This window comes from Silene latifolia, chromosome 2 (assembly GCF_048544455.1).
Source record: "Silene latifolia isolate original U9 population chromosome 2, ASM4854445v1, whole genome shotgun sequence".
In the NCBI taxonomy this organism is placed as follows: domain Eukaryota; kingdom Viridiplantae; phylum Streptophyta; class Magnoliopsida; order Caryophyllales; family Caryophyllaceae; genus Silene; species Silene latifolia.
In genome coordinates, this window is record NC_133527.1 from 82,071,843 (window position 1) to 82,088,460 (window position 16,618).

Genomic DNA, 16,618 nt, shown 5'->3' on the forward strand with positions numbered 1-16,618 from the left:
ACTACACACTTAAGTGTGTAGTTAGTTATGAGACACGTTTGGGAATGGAGAATGGTTGTGGAATAGTTGTTATCGATATTGTTGTATTTGCCTATCTTAATTATGCAGTGAACTGATCCCGTTGTTGTTTTGTAAATCTGTGGTGATCTATTTAGGGATGGTGAATAGATTGTGACATGTGATGCTTGTCTTTAGCTACTGGGACGAGTTGGCATATCATCGCTTCGAGTCTAGCTTCCGTTGTTACGAGTTTAGCTGTTTTGGTTTCAGTTGTATTGCGATTCATATACACTTTCTGTTGGTTTCGTTTTGAGACAATGTTATCGTTTAACCTTATACTTTAATAAATGTTTTGGAATGGTTACTTTTGATATACTAGCCTCGGGCAACCGAGATGGTAACAGTTTCTCATGCTAGTGTGGTCCTTGGTAAGGCACCTTGGTATGTGGAGGTGTTACAAAGTGGTATCAGAGCGACGATGATGGAACCTAAAACTAATGAACTTAATGAACATAGGGAGTCTAAATAAAATGAAGAGGAGTAGGAGTTGTTTGGAGCTATCACAAAGACTTGGGAGACGTCCCGAAGTCGCATTGAGGCCCTTACCATTTCGAGCTAGTCAACATGGGGGTATCTTGGGAATCGTTGTGTGTTTGAAGTAATGTGTGTGGTATCTATAGTTTTTATTCTTGTGAAGTTGTTGGATGAAATGAGAAAGTGAATTGGATATCTTGAACATCGTAGTATTTAAACATGGTTTATGATTTATTATTTGGCTTTGGAAGGGTAGTAAAGTGTTGGGAGTATCGTATTGCATGTTTAAGTATATTTCCCGTAATTAGATAGATCGTTTTTGGCATGAATCGGCTGAGAAGGGAGGGTACTCGACCGAGTAAGGGATATTCGACTGAGTAACCAAGCACTCGACCGAGTGTTTGTCTGTGTGTATGAGGCAGTAGCTACTGGTTGTGATCACTCGACCGAGTAAGAGAGGTACTCCACCGAGTGAGGCATACTCGACCGAGTAACGTGTTTACTCGACCGAGCATGTTTTATGTGTTTTTGAGGTTGGCTACTGGAGTGGAATACTCGGCCGAGTAGTCTCATTACTCGACCGAGTAGTCCTTACTCGTCCGAGTGTTTCACAGTACTTGGCCGAGTACTTCTTTGGCGGAGTGTTTGTTTATTTTAAGCCGTAGGCTATGTTCTTACGTTTCCTTGGTTATATCAGCTCAAAATGCCACCAAAGAGGTCAGCAGCTTACATTCAAGCTACAGAGTAGATGGTGGATAAGATTGCCCGTATGATTGAGCAGCAAGATGCGCTCATGGAGGCACTCAAGAACGTGGGTAAGGGCGGTGAGAAATCGGTGGACGCATCCAAACTAAGCACCACCATTTCTCACTTCCACCCCTCTACTTATGAGGGCACTGGTTAGCCAATGCTGCTCGATAATTGGCACTGCGAGATAGAGAGTTTTCTAGAGGTCGTGAAGTGTCCAGCGGAGATGGCGGTTGAACAAGTTGCATTCTACCTAAGAGGTGAGGCTGGGGTCTGGTGGCAGAATGTCAAGGAGGATGCTAGAGTATAATATAAGGACCAGGGATACGATGCTATACCATCAGTAGGCTTACAGAGCGCAATGAGGGATTATTTTGTGCCGGGGAACATCCATCCCAAGCTGAGAGCTGAGTTCAATTCATTCAGCATGGTTGATGATATGATCGTCACAAAGTACTATCACCAGTTCCTAGAGTTGTCGAGTTACGTAGAGGATATGCAGTTGGGTCAACGGGGTTTAAGTCTTCGCTTTGAAAATGGATTGACACCAAAGATCATGGATAGACTGCCAGCTGGAGTACTCACTGATTTGAAAGAGGTATATGCACAAGTTGGGCATGTTGAAAGGTTAGTGGACTTGGCCAAGGTGGCTAAGGAAAGGAATGCTGAGAAGAGAAAGGCAGAGAGTGAGAGTGGCAACCAGACGGGCCACAAGAGGGGCAATCGCGATCAGTCTATGGCTTTTTCTGGAGGGTCTGGGGATGCAGGGGGATCTTGGGCTTGGGGAAGAGGAGGTGGTCGGAATACTAGTGACAACTCCAACCTTACCTGCTTCAATTATGGCGGAGTGGGTCATAAGAGGTATGAGTCACCAGTGCCAGAGGAGGAGGCTTTCCGGGAACTTATCAGGGGAACTTTTCTCAAGCTCCAGGCTAAAGCTTTGCTAGCAACAGGCCATATAGGTCGTGGGGCAATCGTGGAGGGCATAACAACAACAATGGCGGCTAGAACCGCAATAATGGAGGGTCCTATCAACGTTCGTACAACAGTGTGACGCAGAATATGACAGCCAAGCCAACTACTTCGAATGCCACGGTCCAGGGTGGAGGTCAGAAAAGCAGTGGGAAGCTCTTTATAATGGGCAAGCAGGAGGGAGAGAACGATGCTCATGTTGTTACCGATACCTTTATTGTTCATAATATGCCATCTTTCGTCCTGTTTGATTCAGGGGCAACCCACTCTTTTGTGTCTAGGAGTCGTGCCTTAGCGATGGATTTGGGAGAGTATGAACTTGTAAAAGATAGTGTGTTAATACCTTCTGGGAAGTCGGTGTCTTGTTCTAGTTTGTATAGAGGTGTGTACATGTTGGTGGAGGAGGCATACTTACCAGTAAACTTGTTAGAGTTTCTTATGGATGGGTTTGAGGTCGTCGTCGGAAGGGACTGGTTGGGCAAGTATGATGCTATGATAGATTACAGACAAAAGAGAGTATCTTAAAAGGGGCCTAAGGGATTTAAGGTATCACATAGGTGGTTCGTAGTGAGACCAAAGTATAAGTTTATTGCAGTAATGACTCTAAAGTCATATTTAAGAAAGAAGTATCCCTTGATTCTTAGCTAGGTGATAGATATGCGTGTGGAGGAACCGTCGACATCTGATATATATGTGGTTGGGGAGTTTAGTGATGTTTTTCCAAATGAGATACCGGGTTTACCATCTAAGAGAGATATCAACTTCAATGTTGAGCTCAAACCGGGGACGGGACCTATATCTAAAGCACTGTACCGTATGGGGCGTAAAGAGTTGGAAGAGTTGAAGAAGCAGCTGAATGGCCTGTTAGACAAAAGGGTATATTCGGCCTAGTGTGTCACCGTGGGGAGCACCAGTGTTGTTTGTGAAAAATAAAGACGGGAGCATGAGGCTATGCATCGACTATAGAGAGTTGAATCATGTTACGGTGAAGAACAGGTATCCTTTGCCAAGGATTGACGACCTTTTTGACTAACTGAGTGGCGCGGGAGTGTTTTCTAAGATCGATTTGAGGTCGGATTATCATCAGTTGAGGATAAGAGACGAGGATATTCCTAAGACAACTTTTCGGTCATGATATGGTCACTATGAGTATGTAGTGATGCCTTTTGGGTTGACGAATGCACCAGCAGTTTTTATGGATCTTATGAACCGTATTTTCAGCCCGTTCTTGGATCAGTTTGTGGTCATCTTCATTGATGACATCTTGGTCTACTCTAAGACTAAGAAGGAGCACGAGGAGCATATGAGGTTAGTTCTGCTGACTTTGCGAGATAATCAGTTATATGCCAAGCTTCTAAGTGTGAGTTTTGGTTAGAGAAAATGGCTTTTCTGGGTCATGTGATATCTAAGGAGGTTGTGTCGGTGGATCCTAGCAAGATTGAGACAGTGACTAAGTGGGAACCACCGAAGAATGTTGCTGAGATTCGAAGCTTCTTGGGTTTAGCGCGCTACTACAGAAGGTTCGTGAAAAACTTCTAAGGTCGTGAGACCTATGACAGCGTTGATGCGGAAAGAGATCAGATTTCGCTGGGATGAGAGTTGTGAGACGGCGTTCCAAACCTTAAAGGAACGTTTGACCACAACTCCTATTCTAGCTCTACCTGAGGGAACTGAGAACTTTAATGTATACACCGATGCTTCAAAGAATGGTTTGGGTTGTGTTTTTATGCAGAATGGGAAATTTATAGCTTATGCGTCGAGGCAGCTGAGGGGAACTATCCTACTCATGATTTGGAGCTGGGTGCAATTGTTTTTGCTCTAAATATTTAGAGGCACTATCTTCATGGGGCAACCTTTAAGGTGTTTTCAGATCATATAAGTCTAAAATATACCAACACATAGAAAGAGCTAAACATGCGACAGAGGCGATAGATGGAGTTGATTGGGGACTATGACATGGAGATCATCAATCACGAGGGTAAGGCCAATGTCATGGCAGATCACTTGAGTAGGAAGAGTGTACGTTCGCTATGTACAACTATGTCTTTGCTGAAGCTAAGGGATAAGATGTCCAAGATGGGGATACATATGATTCGAAAAAGGGATGCCATCGGGGACTTGACGATCGAAGCAGACTTGTATGATGACATAAAGAGAAAACAAGAGCTTGATCCCAAGATTTAAGAGTGGAAGTCAAGGGTAGAGAGTGGCACCATTTCGAGGTTTTCTATTCACACAGATGGGATTGTTCGTTTTGATGGGAGATGGTGTGTTCCTAGTGATACATATTTGAAAAGGATGATCATGACGGAGGCTCATTGCACTCCTTATTCAGTTCAACCAGAGGGTGACAAGCTTTATAAGGACTTAAAGAAAACGGTTTGGTGGCCTAACATGAAGAGGGATGTGGCCGAGTTCATGGCTAAGTGTCTTACTTTCTGATACGGTCGTTTCTATACCAAAAATAAATACCTAAATATAACTAATAGAAGCTAGCTAAATATGACTAAAGGCTATTATTGAACTGGTCGATCAACCAGAAAACTACTCGATCGACTATTTATTCATCCTAAAACCACTCGATCGACTAGAAAAGCACTCGATCGAGTGGATCTTGACTTCAGCAGCTTATAATTCACGTTAGTTTGACTTTGACTTGTCCTTTTAGCTCTCGAAATGGCTTCACGCATCCTAAGATAGCTATAATTCCTGCTTCAAATCTACTCTTCCTCCAAATGCATGCAGAACGAGCGGTAAATGGCTTGATTTCACTACTTTATGGTCCATTCCTGCAATTAGGACAAAATACACCAAAGTAGCATATTCGGGGCATTTCGTAGCATAAAACCACGATAAAAGCATAGAAATACGTGCATAAAATAGGCTAAAAAGACTATATAAAATGCACGTATCAAATCTCCCCAAACCAAACCTTTACTCGTCCCCGAGTAAACTAAAATGCAACTAATGGAACGGAAAAAGATAACTCAAAGCTAGCTACAAATGCCCACTTAAGCCAATTTAATGCAAGCAAACTAGCACTTATAGCAAACAGTCAAATGCAAACGAGTTATAGGATGTTTATGAAAGTAGCTGAACCGTCGACCTTGCAAGACCTTTAATAATGGACTCTCATGGGTCACTCATCTCTCATGAAGCAAAGGGTAAGCATATATATGTAAAAGAGAGAAAGAGGAATAGTCGCTCACCTAGACTACGACCCACATAAACATGCATGCATCTAATATGATAGACAATTCTAGATACCGTACACACATTCCAACCAAACGAGGTCCTGTCACAGCCGAGGGCTTACAAAAATATGGTAAAGTGAGGCAATGGGTAAGAAAAGGCAAAACATTTTATGGAAATGTGGAGGTATAGGCGGCCAAGCTAGTACCTAAACAAAACCATATATCAACATCCGTTTCGAACTCAATTATGAATTAAGCACATGCCCTTCATTCGGCATAAAATCTCACCAAACCGAACTAGAAACACTCCTCAAATGATATAAGATAGAACATAGGAGCAGAAACCGACTAATCAACAAACAACATCTCTTTTTTCAAATTTTTCCTTTCTTTTTCTATTTTTTCGGTTTCTTCTTCCTTCTTTTTCGAATTTTTTTCTCTTTTTCATTTTCGAATTCCTTTTTTTCAACTTCTTTTTTTTTTTTTTTTTTCTTTTTCACGTCTTTTTCATCATCCTCCTTTTCTTCATAAGTTACCAACTCCGAATCAATAGATGCAAGCCAAACTTGATACAATAGACAATATACCGCAGAACAATCTAAACTAGCTTGACAAGGCAGGCTAAATTTAGGATGTAGCTAAGGGTCAACAAGCAAATTTGGCTAATGTGGAGTTAAATGGGTAAAAATGAAAGAAAGGGAAATTGTAAGCACCTCCTTGCATGTGACACCAACCACTAACCCGAATGTATGAAGGCAAAAAGCAATTGAATTTCATATACGTGCAAATTGATGATACATGTTATGCAAGGAGTAACTACTCACAATCCTACATGAAACTGGTCATAAATGACACCAGTTTATACGGCTCTAATCCTTAGAAATTATAAGTAGGTTGCCAAAATTTCAGGTCAAGTCTATTCGTTCAGCTAAATTAAACATTAACTCGTAGATTATGCAATAAGACAAAGCTAAAAGAATATATATTTTATTGCAAGGCTTAAGGAAAAAGACAAATATAGTGCAATTTCATCACGGAAATCTACCATTCCGACTAAACCAATATGCAAAAATAAACATGAAATTCTTTTGAATTTTTAACAATTTTTCAATTTTTAGGGAATTTGAATTTTATGGAAATAACAATGCAATGCATACAGAAATTAAACGTGATAACAGAAATGCAATAAAAACAACATGCAGACACAGATATGGATGCATAACCTCCCCAAACCAAACCGTACAATGCCCCCATTGTACCAAAACATGGAAAGGAAATGCAAACTGAAGGAGAAAGAGAGTAAATACGGAAAAACTCACAAAATGCGCGAATAAAGGGACCTCCCCAAACCGACCATGAACATGGGAGGTTGCTAAAGGCCCGGAAAACCGTCACAAGAAGCTAATCCAAGTCAAACGAGTGAATGGGCATCCAAAAACTGCTCGATCGATAGGAATTCAGGTCGATCGAGTAGATTCTCTTTTTGCAGGTGGTCGATCGAGTAGAAAAAATGCTCGATCGAGAGGATTTGGCAACAAAAGTGCTCGATCGAGAACAAAAAGTACTCGATCGAGTGATCCTTAGTGTAATTCCTGCAAAACGCAGTAAAAACAGCCCGCAAACTAACAAGACAAGCATTACTGATAAAGTTTATGGTACGAAGACCATTTATTAGAACTTAAATGAAATAAAATGCAAAATAAAATCTCTGGGTTGCATCCCGGGTAGCGCTAGCTTCAGACAGGTCCCAGCTCGACCTTTCTTTTTCTTCGAGGCTCTCTAATTAGTTACAATCAAAACAGCTCAAAGCGCGCAGCATTAGATCATAAATCTGCGCATGTGCTACACAAAAGCATAAGTAGCACCAATGTGGAATGAACAAATAGGAAATAAAAGTATATAAACATTTAAGTCTAACAAATTTTCTATGCGAGCTCCTAAATTTATCCACAAAATGTAGGAGCGCGGGAGCAATAGACGATAAAGTGGGGTTCCATTTCAGGTTAACAAAATTAAAACGACAAGGATGGTGAGAAATCGCTAATTTATTCGCCCATATATGAGGAGGTATAGCTTTAAAGGAAGAAGCACGAATCAAATGAGGCAAAATACTATTAAAACAAACAATAATAAGATTATCGTTTACTACCTCAGGTTGATCACTCTCAATGACGGAATTATAGATAAAATAATTTATTACCTCTTCCGTGCTAGGAGTGATTACCGACTCAGCTGCTTCTTCATCAACCTCCTCAATGGATTTCATCTCGTAAATCTCAGCCTCAAGCGCATCCAAATGCTTTGAATAGGGGGGATTCACCGTATCCATTATCATCATCAAAATCGTCATCAAAATCAAACCCATATGACGAATCAAAGCTCCCAATGGCCAATTCAGTCGATCGAGCAGAATAATCACTCGATCGACCAATTTCCTCCTGCGTTCCACTCGATCGAGTAGAAATTTCACTCGATCGAGCACTTTCTCTTGGAAATTCACTCGATCGACTAATATTAGTCACTCGATCGAGTGATTCCTCCTGTACAGGGCTGAAATCTTCGTGTAAGGCAGTGAAATATGATAGAAACTCGTCGTCCGAGTCATAAAAGTCATCCTCAGCATTGGGCAACACGGTTTCTTCATGGGAAAAACCGCTCTCAGCAAGGTATACCTCTTCTGGTTGCCCATTATCCGACTCACCGCTAACCGAGCTATTTGTGACTCCAGCTCAAGGATTCGAGCGTCCATATGTCTATCACTCTCTTGCATTTTGGATACAAGCGTCCCCATTAAATATGTCAGCTCCGCGATCTCTTCTATCTGTATCTCAGCTGCTACCTGAGCAATTACAGACTCGAGCTTATCAACTCGCGAGAAGAATTGTCTATCATATTCTTGCGCTTGGAATGCAAGTGTCTCCATCAAGGATTTCAGCTCCGCAATCTCTTCTTCTTGTATATCAGGAAGACCTTGTTGCGGTGGCCATTGATAGGGTGGATGTGGCGGCACAACTACAGCTGCTTGACTAGCTCGACTGCGCTGCTTGAACGCGTAAACTTCGTCATTCTCTGCCAAACAAAAAACTGCATTATGCCCAGCAACACCACATCTCCCGCAGTAAATCACCTGTTGGGCCATATAATGGGACATAGGTGACGGGTCAAAGGTACTCAAGCCTTCCCTTTGACGATCTTTCACCTAGAACTGTCTAGGTAGTACCTGTAAGGCCTATCAAAACAGCACTCAAGGAAAAGATTAGAACGGCCTCAAGGAAAAAATCCCCTGAGGCTAAAAACAGATAAAATGAAACAAATAAATAAATAGATGCCTCCCCGGCAACGGCGCCAAAATTTGATACGGTCGTTTCTGTACCAAAAATAAATACCTAAATATAACTAACAGAAGCTAGCGATAAGTAGGGTCGATCTCCACAAGGAGGCGGTTTACTATCTACTTGTCTATTCTATCCGTCTAATGTCACAATTGGGGGTTTGAAATGTTTTGATTAGACTAAAGAGATTAAAGCTAGAGCAAAAAAGGTGAGAGAAATTAACAGTAAGAGAAGGGAAATATGCTAGGAGTCGGTCTACCGTGGCAGTTACACTATCGGGTCAACTGAGTCGATTAAACTATTGATAAGAAGAGCTATGGTCGTCACCTTTCGGTCCTTAAACCGCCCCAGGGTCTCCTAACTTAGCTTCCGCCCTAATTAGGTATTACCTATTGTAATTAAGCAAGCCTTCCCTTACAATCTTTCGATCCAGGTCGGGGTTAACTAGATAAATTGGTCTCCTGCATGCATTCATTCAACCTAATAACAATTAAATTGCCTAATACAATTCCTATCGCAAGACTAATCTAATCAAGTCGATCCTAACATATTACTACCACAGCTTCCCTAATCCTAACATACTTAGGGGAATTAGCTACGCATAATTATAGAGAGAACAGGAAATAAAGAAGAAGTAAACATTAAATAAAAGTAAAGAGAAGGAATAAATTACTTAATTATTGATCCGGAAAATAAGGAAGAACTGAAGTAACAGTAGCAATGATAGAGCAAAGTAACGTCTGACAGTGTCAGATGAAAAGGAGAGAGAGTTTACAATGATATACTAACTTCCTATTTATAAGAAAATAGGAATCATTAACCTAATTGACGGAATTAAACCTAAAAAGCCCAGCCCGTAGACAAATCCACTCGATCGAGTGGAATAAAACCACTCGATCGAGCAAACTCAGCCAAAAACCGCTCGATCGACCAAGATAGTTACTCGATCGACTAAAGGCTATTATTGAACTGGTCGATCGACCAGAAAAACTACTCGATCGACTATTTATTCATCCTAAAACCACTTGATCGACTAGAAAAGCACTCGATCGAGTGGATCTTGACTTCAGCAGCTTATAATTCACGTTAGTTTGACTTTGACTTGTCCTTTTAGCTCTCGAAATGGCTTCACGCATCCCAAGACAGCTATAATTCCCGCTTCAAATCTACTCTTCCTTCAAATGCATGCAGAACGAGCGGTAAATGGCTTGATTTCACTACTTTATGGTCCATTCCTGCAATTAGGACAAAATACACCAAAGTAGCATATTCGGGGCATTTCGTAGCATAAAACCACGATAAAAGCATAGAAATACGTGCATAAAATAGGCTAAAAAGACTATATAAAATGCACGTATCACTTTCCAAAGAGTAAAGGGTGAGAAACGTAGACCACAAGGTAAGATTCGGTCACTTGAGGTGCCACAGTGGAAATGGGAGTCGATCTCTATGGACTTTATCATGGGGTTACCAAGGACTCAGCAAGGTAACAATATGATTTGGGTGATCGTTAACGGTTTAACAAAGTCAGCCCACTTCATTCTGATGAAGGATACTTGGACCAAGATACAGTTAGCTTTGGGTTATAGGAAGCATGTGGTTTGGGTACATGGTGTGCCAAAGGACATAGTGTCAGATCGAGATGCGAGGTTTATATCATGGTTTTGGCAAGAGTTGCAGGATTTTATGGAAACGACCTTGAAGATGAGCACATCTTTTCATCCTCTCATAGATGGTCAGACTGAGAGGACTATCAAGACCTTGGAAGATATGTTGAGGGCTTGTGCCATGAACTTTGGTGGGAGTTGGGAAGATAGGCTGGACTTGATTGAGTTTTCATATAACAACAGCTATCACACCGGCATTGGGATGACACTGTTTGAGGCTTTGTATGATAGGAAGTGCATGAGTCCGGTTTGTTGGGATGATAGTGCAGAGGCAGTGGTTTTAGGACCACAGATGGAGCAGGATATGATTGAGCAGGTTCGTATGATTCGTCAAAAGATGAAATCGGCTCAAGATCGCTAAAAGAGTTATGCAGATTTGCACCGCAGGGACAATGAGTTCGTAGTAGGTGACAAGGTCCTTTTGAAAGTGACACCTATGCGAGGGGTGATGAGGTTCGGTAATAAAGGGAAGTTGAGCAAGAAGTTTATTGGCCCGTATGAGATCATAAAACCCATAGGTGAAGAGCCTACCGGCTAGCTTTACCACCATTGCTGGACCGGGTCCACAACGTGTTTCATGTTTTGCAACTCCGGAAGTATGTGAGCGATCCATCACATGTGCTTGAGGTTGAGAACATAGAGCTAGATGAGTCTCTAATTTATTCGGAGGTTCCCAAAGAGATCTTGGACCGGAAAGTGCGCAAGACAAGGAACGGTGAGTCTGTCTTACTAAAAGGTACTTTGGACTAATCATAATGTGGAAGAGGCCACATGGGAACCAGAGGAGTCGATGAGAGATCATTTTCCTGACCTTTTGCTTCGGTCTAAACTTTGTTGTCTAAACTTACCAATCAAAGCACTATTTATAAACTTAACAAACTACTCTTAGTAGAGTAATGAGTAATGGTCGGGTCCCAAGAGACGGATATTGTATTAAGTTACCGTTTGCAAGTACCTATGTCTTAGGGTGTCATAATTTAGTTTGGGTTGAGATGGTTATCTTAACTACTAGACAAGTAAAAGAAAGTGAATGGAAAAACAAAGCAAGTAAAGTAAATGGGAATGTAAACAATTGATAAAAGGCACTAGAGTGTCATGGGGTTATAAGGGAATCATGGCAAAGATCATACAAACAAGATTACATAGATGAAAGGAAATTATTGTTGTAATGGAATCGAGTTAGTTTATGTCTTACAATTCCTCGGAAGATCTGGGTCTCGGAGCCGAGCCGGTCAAGACTTTACAACATCTACAAGTCGACTTAGTTTCTTCCTATTCTACTATATACATGGTCTAACAATCCTTGAGTTAGTTTATATCTTACAAGCCTTGTTGAATGGATAAGAGATTCATGCTAGGTTGTCAATCAAGCATTTCATCAAGCATAACATGTGCATACGTTGAAACTACACCAAGCATGCATTCATATGAAAACATATTAAATTAAGTATGGATCTATCCCCATGATTAACTCCCCTAATCCCACATTAACCCTAGTTAAGAGACTACTCACTCATAATCATGGTAAACATGCTAATAGGGGTGTCAATCATATTAACAAGGCTAAACATGGTGAATGAGTAAAGTAATGAACAATAATTAAGCAAAGATTAAAGAAATTGTACAAAACTTATGATGAACAAATGGAAGGAAAGAATAAAAGAAGAAAACTTGATTGGTGAATGAAGATTTGTCAATTCTTCAATAAACCCAAATAATCTTCCAATTACCCAACTAGATCTAAGAATTTCTCAACAATAATTAAGGAAGGATTAATATGTAATTAAGCTAATTGATTTCTAATCTACCATCACGACTTTCTCTTAATCTCCTAATACAGTGGAGTATTTATACTAAGTACAAGTATTAGGGTAACTAAGGGCTTAAATGACGATTAAGTCCCTAAGATGAAGATTAACGCCTTGAAAGTCCCTAAGGAGCCCCACGTCCTGTCCATGTTGGACGTTCATACTGCACAAGGAAACGACCATCCTGAGTGTGGGATGCTCAGGCTGAGCCTTGGGATGCCCGAGTTGCTCTTCAGTCTGCTCGAGCTGCTCTTCGGGACGCTCGGGCTGAGCTCGGGATGGCCGGGCTGTGGGTCAGCTTGGCTTCCTCTTCTTGTGACTGCCTCAAGATCCGTGGGGATCATTGAGGGGTCGTGGGGGTTTTCATTATTTCCCATTCTACTTGATTTATTGACTTAGGCCTTTAGTATTGGTCTCCTCGTTGATGCTTGGTCGTTAAATGTGATCAATTTAGCTCCGTGTTTTGCTCCATACACGTAAGGCTAACTCTCTTTCTCTACCAAGGGCACAAAACCTCAAAGAATATGCAAAGTAGGAAGCTAAAGATAGAAACGACCCTAAAATAAGCAAGAAAGAATAGGAACGAAGCTCTTTCGGGGATTAAATGTGTGTAAATATGAGTCACATCAAATATCCCCAAACCGAACCTTTGCTCATCCCGAGTAAAGAGGTGACTCAAACAATGATCCTCATTAATACTACTTGCCGATGTGAGACAATTAGTGGGTCTCACTCCGCCCCTTTAACTCACAACAAGACACCTATGAGGTAAGATGCCTTCTTGTAAGGCAAGGTAGGGCTTGCCAAAATGGCGATGCATCCTAACATTTAATCACATAAAAACAAGTAAATAATGCATCTACAAGAAGAATAGCCACTTTCCTCATCTAAGTGGCGGAAATCAGCTACAAGGGAAGCAATTCAAGGGCACACACTCAATCATAGATTTTGGTTACGTTAGAGTTAGTGTCCTTCACAATAGTGCGTTTACATCATAAATCTCATTAAAGGAATATCATCAGGATATTTATTTTATGATCCTTGTCAGTTGATTAACGTAAATCAATAACGGTTGGCTAACTAGAGTTCGACGTTATTGTCGTGAGAAGGCCGTGATCAACTTACCCCTTTCGGTCACACCTAAAGGAACGGACCCCTATTGACAACTAATTAATTGTAGGAGATACAATTAATTTAGTCCCTTGATTTATTGACTAAAAGGTTAGTCGATTCTTTTTAGAAAGATTTCGAGTTGCGAACTCGAGGCGCGGCAGTTATTATTTAATTATGCGATAATTGAATAATATATTTTTTGAGACGGGTTTTAGTTAATTAATTGTTAATTCACTAAAATTGTACTAATTGATTAATGAGATTAATATTAGTCCGTAAATAATATGTGCAGCGATACACGTATATTTACGGAGTGTTTTGGACAAAATTGGTCGGAAAGCATTTAAACATAAATCAATGTTTAAATAAAATTTATACGTATTTGTGCGACAAATATTAGAACCAATATGGACCGGTAAATGGGTCATGAAAATTTCGTAAATGGGAATCGTTCCACTTACACATTTTACTTCCCAAAATGCTTTTGTTCTTTTCTAAACTATGCATTATTGGGCATATTAAAATAAGACAAAGAAAACACTCCACTCAACCTCACTCTACCCGGCCACCCTCCCCCCATATAGACCAACAATTGTTCTTTGTCTCACTACTCACTTGTGTATTTTGCATGTGAAATAAAATTGTTGGTTTATCTCTCTAAAAATAATAAAACTATTTACTAAGATTTGTTAGTAAACAAAATATTTACTAAGAATGTTAGTTATATTATAAACTAGGTAGTATCCCGCGCTTCGCGCGACCTGTTTGAAAATTTAATTATTATATTTGAAGAAAAATAACATAATTTATATATGACCTTTAATATTTTTACTTATAAATAAAAATAAATTACTTTTACTCAAATTTAATTCTTTTAGATTTATTTTCAATATTTTTAAATAAAATACATACAATTTTAATTGAAGGTAATAAGTGATATTAATTATGTTGATCAACGTTTTATATATTATTTTGTTAGTGATCAAATATCATATTAATTAAAATAAAATTTATTCGAATAATGCAACAATCAATATTAAGTTTTCAAATTATATCATTTCACAATAAGTTAGGATCAAAATCAATTAATATTTGTTCAAAATGATGTGAATATAATTTTATATAATTTTTAGTTTTTTTTATGTATAACGTGTGATATTCATGTATCAAATATATAGAGTTCAAACTCAACTTATTCAAATGTTTTGATTGTGTTTTGAATCTGTTATGTGTCAAACATATCTATAAAAATTGCGCCTTTTGTATTTTTAAACAACTATATATAAATTATGTTTAAAAGTTTACCTGTAAATAAAATAGGTTTCTCAAATAAAATTTTTTTAGGTTTAATTTCAAAGTATTTAAAATATAACATATAAAATATTTAACTAAAAGTAATATTTAGCTAGTTATAATCAATATGTATACTTGACATATACGTATTTTAATTGAAGATATTAAAGAAAAATGTAACATTTTTTTCTACTTTTTCATGTTTTTTACTCCCTCCGTCCCGGTCAATTGTTATCTATTTCCTTTTTGGGGTGTATCACTCATTTGTTACCTATTTCTACTTTTGGTAAATTTAGGCAAGTGGACAAGTGGGGTATGTGATATGGGCAAATGGACATGTGAGATAGCTCCTTTATTTATCATTATTTTTCTCTTCTTTTTCTCATTTTTCTTGGTCTTTGTGCCGAACTGAATAGATAACAAATGACTGAGGCAGAGGGAGTATAATAATACTATAATATTATTTAATAATCATTAATTTTGTATTCATTATTCAAATGCATTCGCGATCACTATGTACACACATACTCGTTATCACTCTATTTAAACCTATCAAAATCTCATATGTATTCAATTTCTTGCAATATAATTTTTTTCATTTCCACATAAAAATTTATCTCTTAGTAGTTTTCTTTAATTTATGTTTTTAAGAAATACAATGGCTCTTTCAAATATATTTTTCTTAGGATTTAACGGTCTAAGTCTTATAATTATCTCAAAATGTCTTTTTACGTAAACATCAAATATTATGAGACACTCACTTTAATCATCCCTACAAATCTAAATATTTCAATAAATATAATGAAAATTATACTCAATTTGAAACATTTTTCGGAATAAACGTAATTATTTACATTTTAGGATTTTTATCAAAATAATTTTTTAATAAATTTAGAATCAAATCACTGTAATTATTTAATGTAATTTTATAATAAAATTTATTAAGCAATAATTAATATTTTGCTGAGATTTATACAGCATTTATTATGTTTATATATAATGTTCAGCTGTAATTAATACTCATATTTAAAGCTTGGTTGACACGTGGCGCATCCGCAGCGCTTCAACTCAGTTATATATATATATATATATATATATATTATATATATATTATCATGGGTTAAATTTAACAAGTTTCTAGTTAATACTTGTTAGATTATTGGGTTTAGTTCTTGGGTGCTTCTTGAAGGAGACCTTCTCTTTGGAGGTTTGTTCTAGGAGGATCATCCATCTTTAATTAGGACAAGAACAATCTAGATTGGTGATCTAGATTGTGCCTATATTACCATCAAAATCTATGTAAGGAAATTGTAATTCTATAATCTTTATTTATTATGCTTTTATATTAGCATGCATGTTACATAGATCACTAGAATAACAAATTATGAGATAATTTGATTTTAATTAGAGAGTCTAATTAGGATCTATGATCTTTAAAGTTATTGTAATTCTATAATCTTTATTTATTATGCTTTTATATTTGCTTTTATATTTATTATGCTTTTATATTAGCATGCATGTTACATAGATCACTAGAATAACAAATTATGAGATAATTTGATTTTAATTAGAGAGTCTAATTAGGATCTATGATTTTAATTTGATTTTAATTAGAGAGTCTAATTAGAGCTAGGCTTGTAATTTGCATGTTGATTTTAAGCATATTAAACAAATTATGAGATAATTTGGAAAAATCTAAAATTTTGTTAAAAGAGGTTTTAGCACGAAATTTTTTGGGCATGCATAACTACAGATCTTAAAAGGTTTGTGGTAAAATTTGGTGACTTGTGAAGTTATTTTGCTATTTTTAATGATTTTTGTAAAAAACCGAGTCAAAAATGCCGTATTTTGGTTTAGAGTTAACTAAAAATAGTTAAAAGTTGATTCAGGTCATGAAATTTTTATATTATTTCATATATATTTTCTAAATATTGTATGTAAAATTTCAAAGGTTGGTT

The 16,618-nt window shown here is 38.0% G+C and overlaps 1 protein-coding gene across 1 annotated transcript; it reads left to right on the plus strand.

Moving 5' to 3' along the window:
* Positions 1-2,343: 2,343 nt before the first annotated feature.
* Positions 2,344-2,778, plus strand: LOC141641009 (uncharacterized). Its single transcript, XM_074449687.1, has one exon. The coding sequence runs from the start codon at positions 2,344-2,346 to the stop codon at positions 2,776-2,778; it is 435 nt and encodes a 144-aa protein (XP_074305788.1).
* The last annotated feature ends 13,840 nt before the right edge of the window (positions 2,779-16,618 follow it).

Coding starts and splice junctions, on each gene's coding strand:
- LOC141641009 (XM_074449687.1), top strand. CDS start 2,344: ATGACAGCCAAGCCAACTACTTCGAATGCCACGGTCCAGGGTGGAGGT.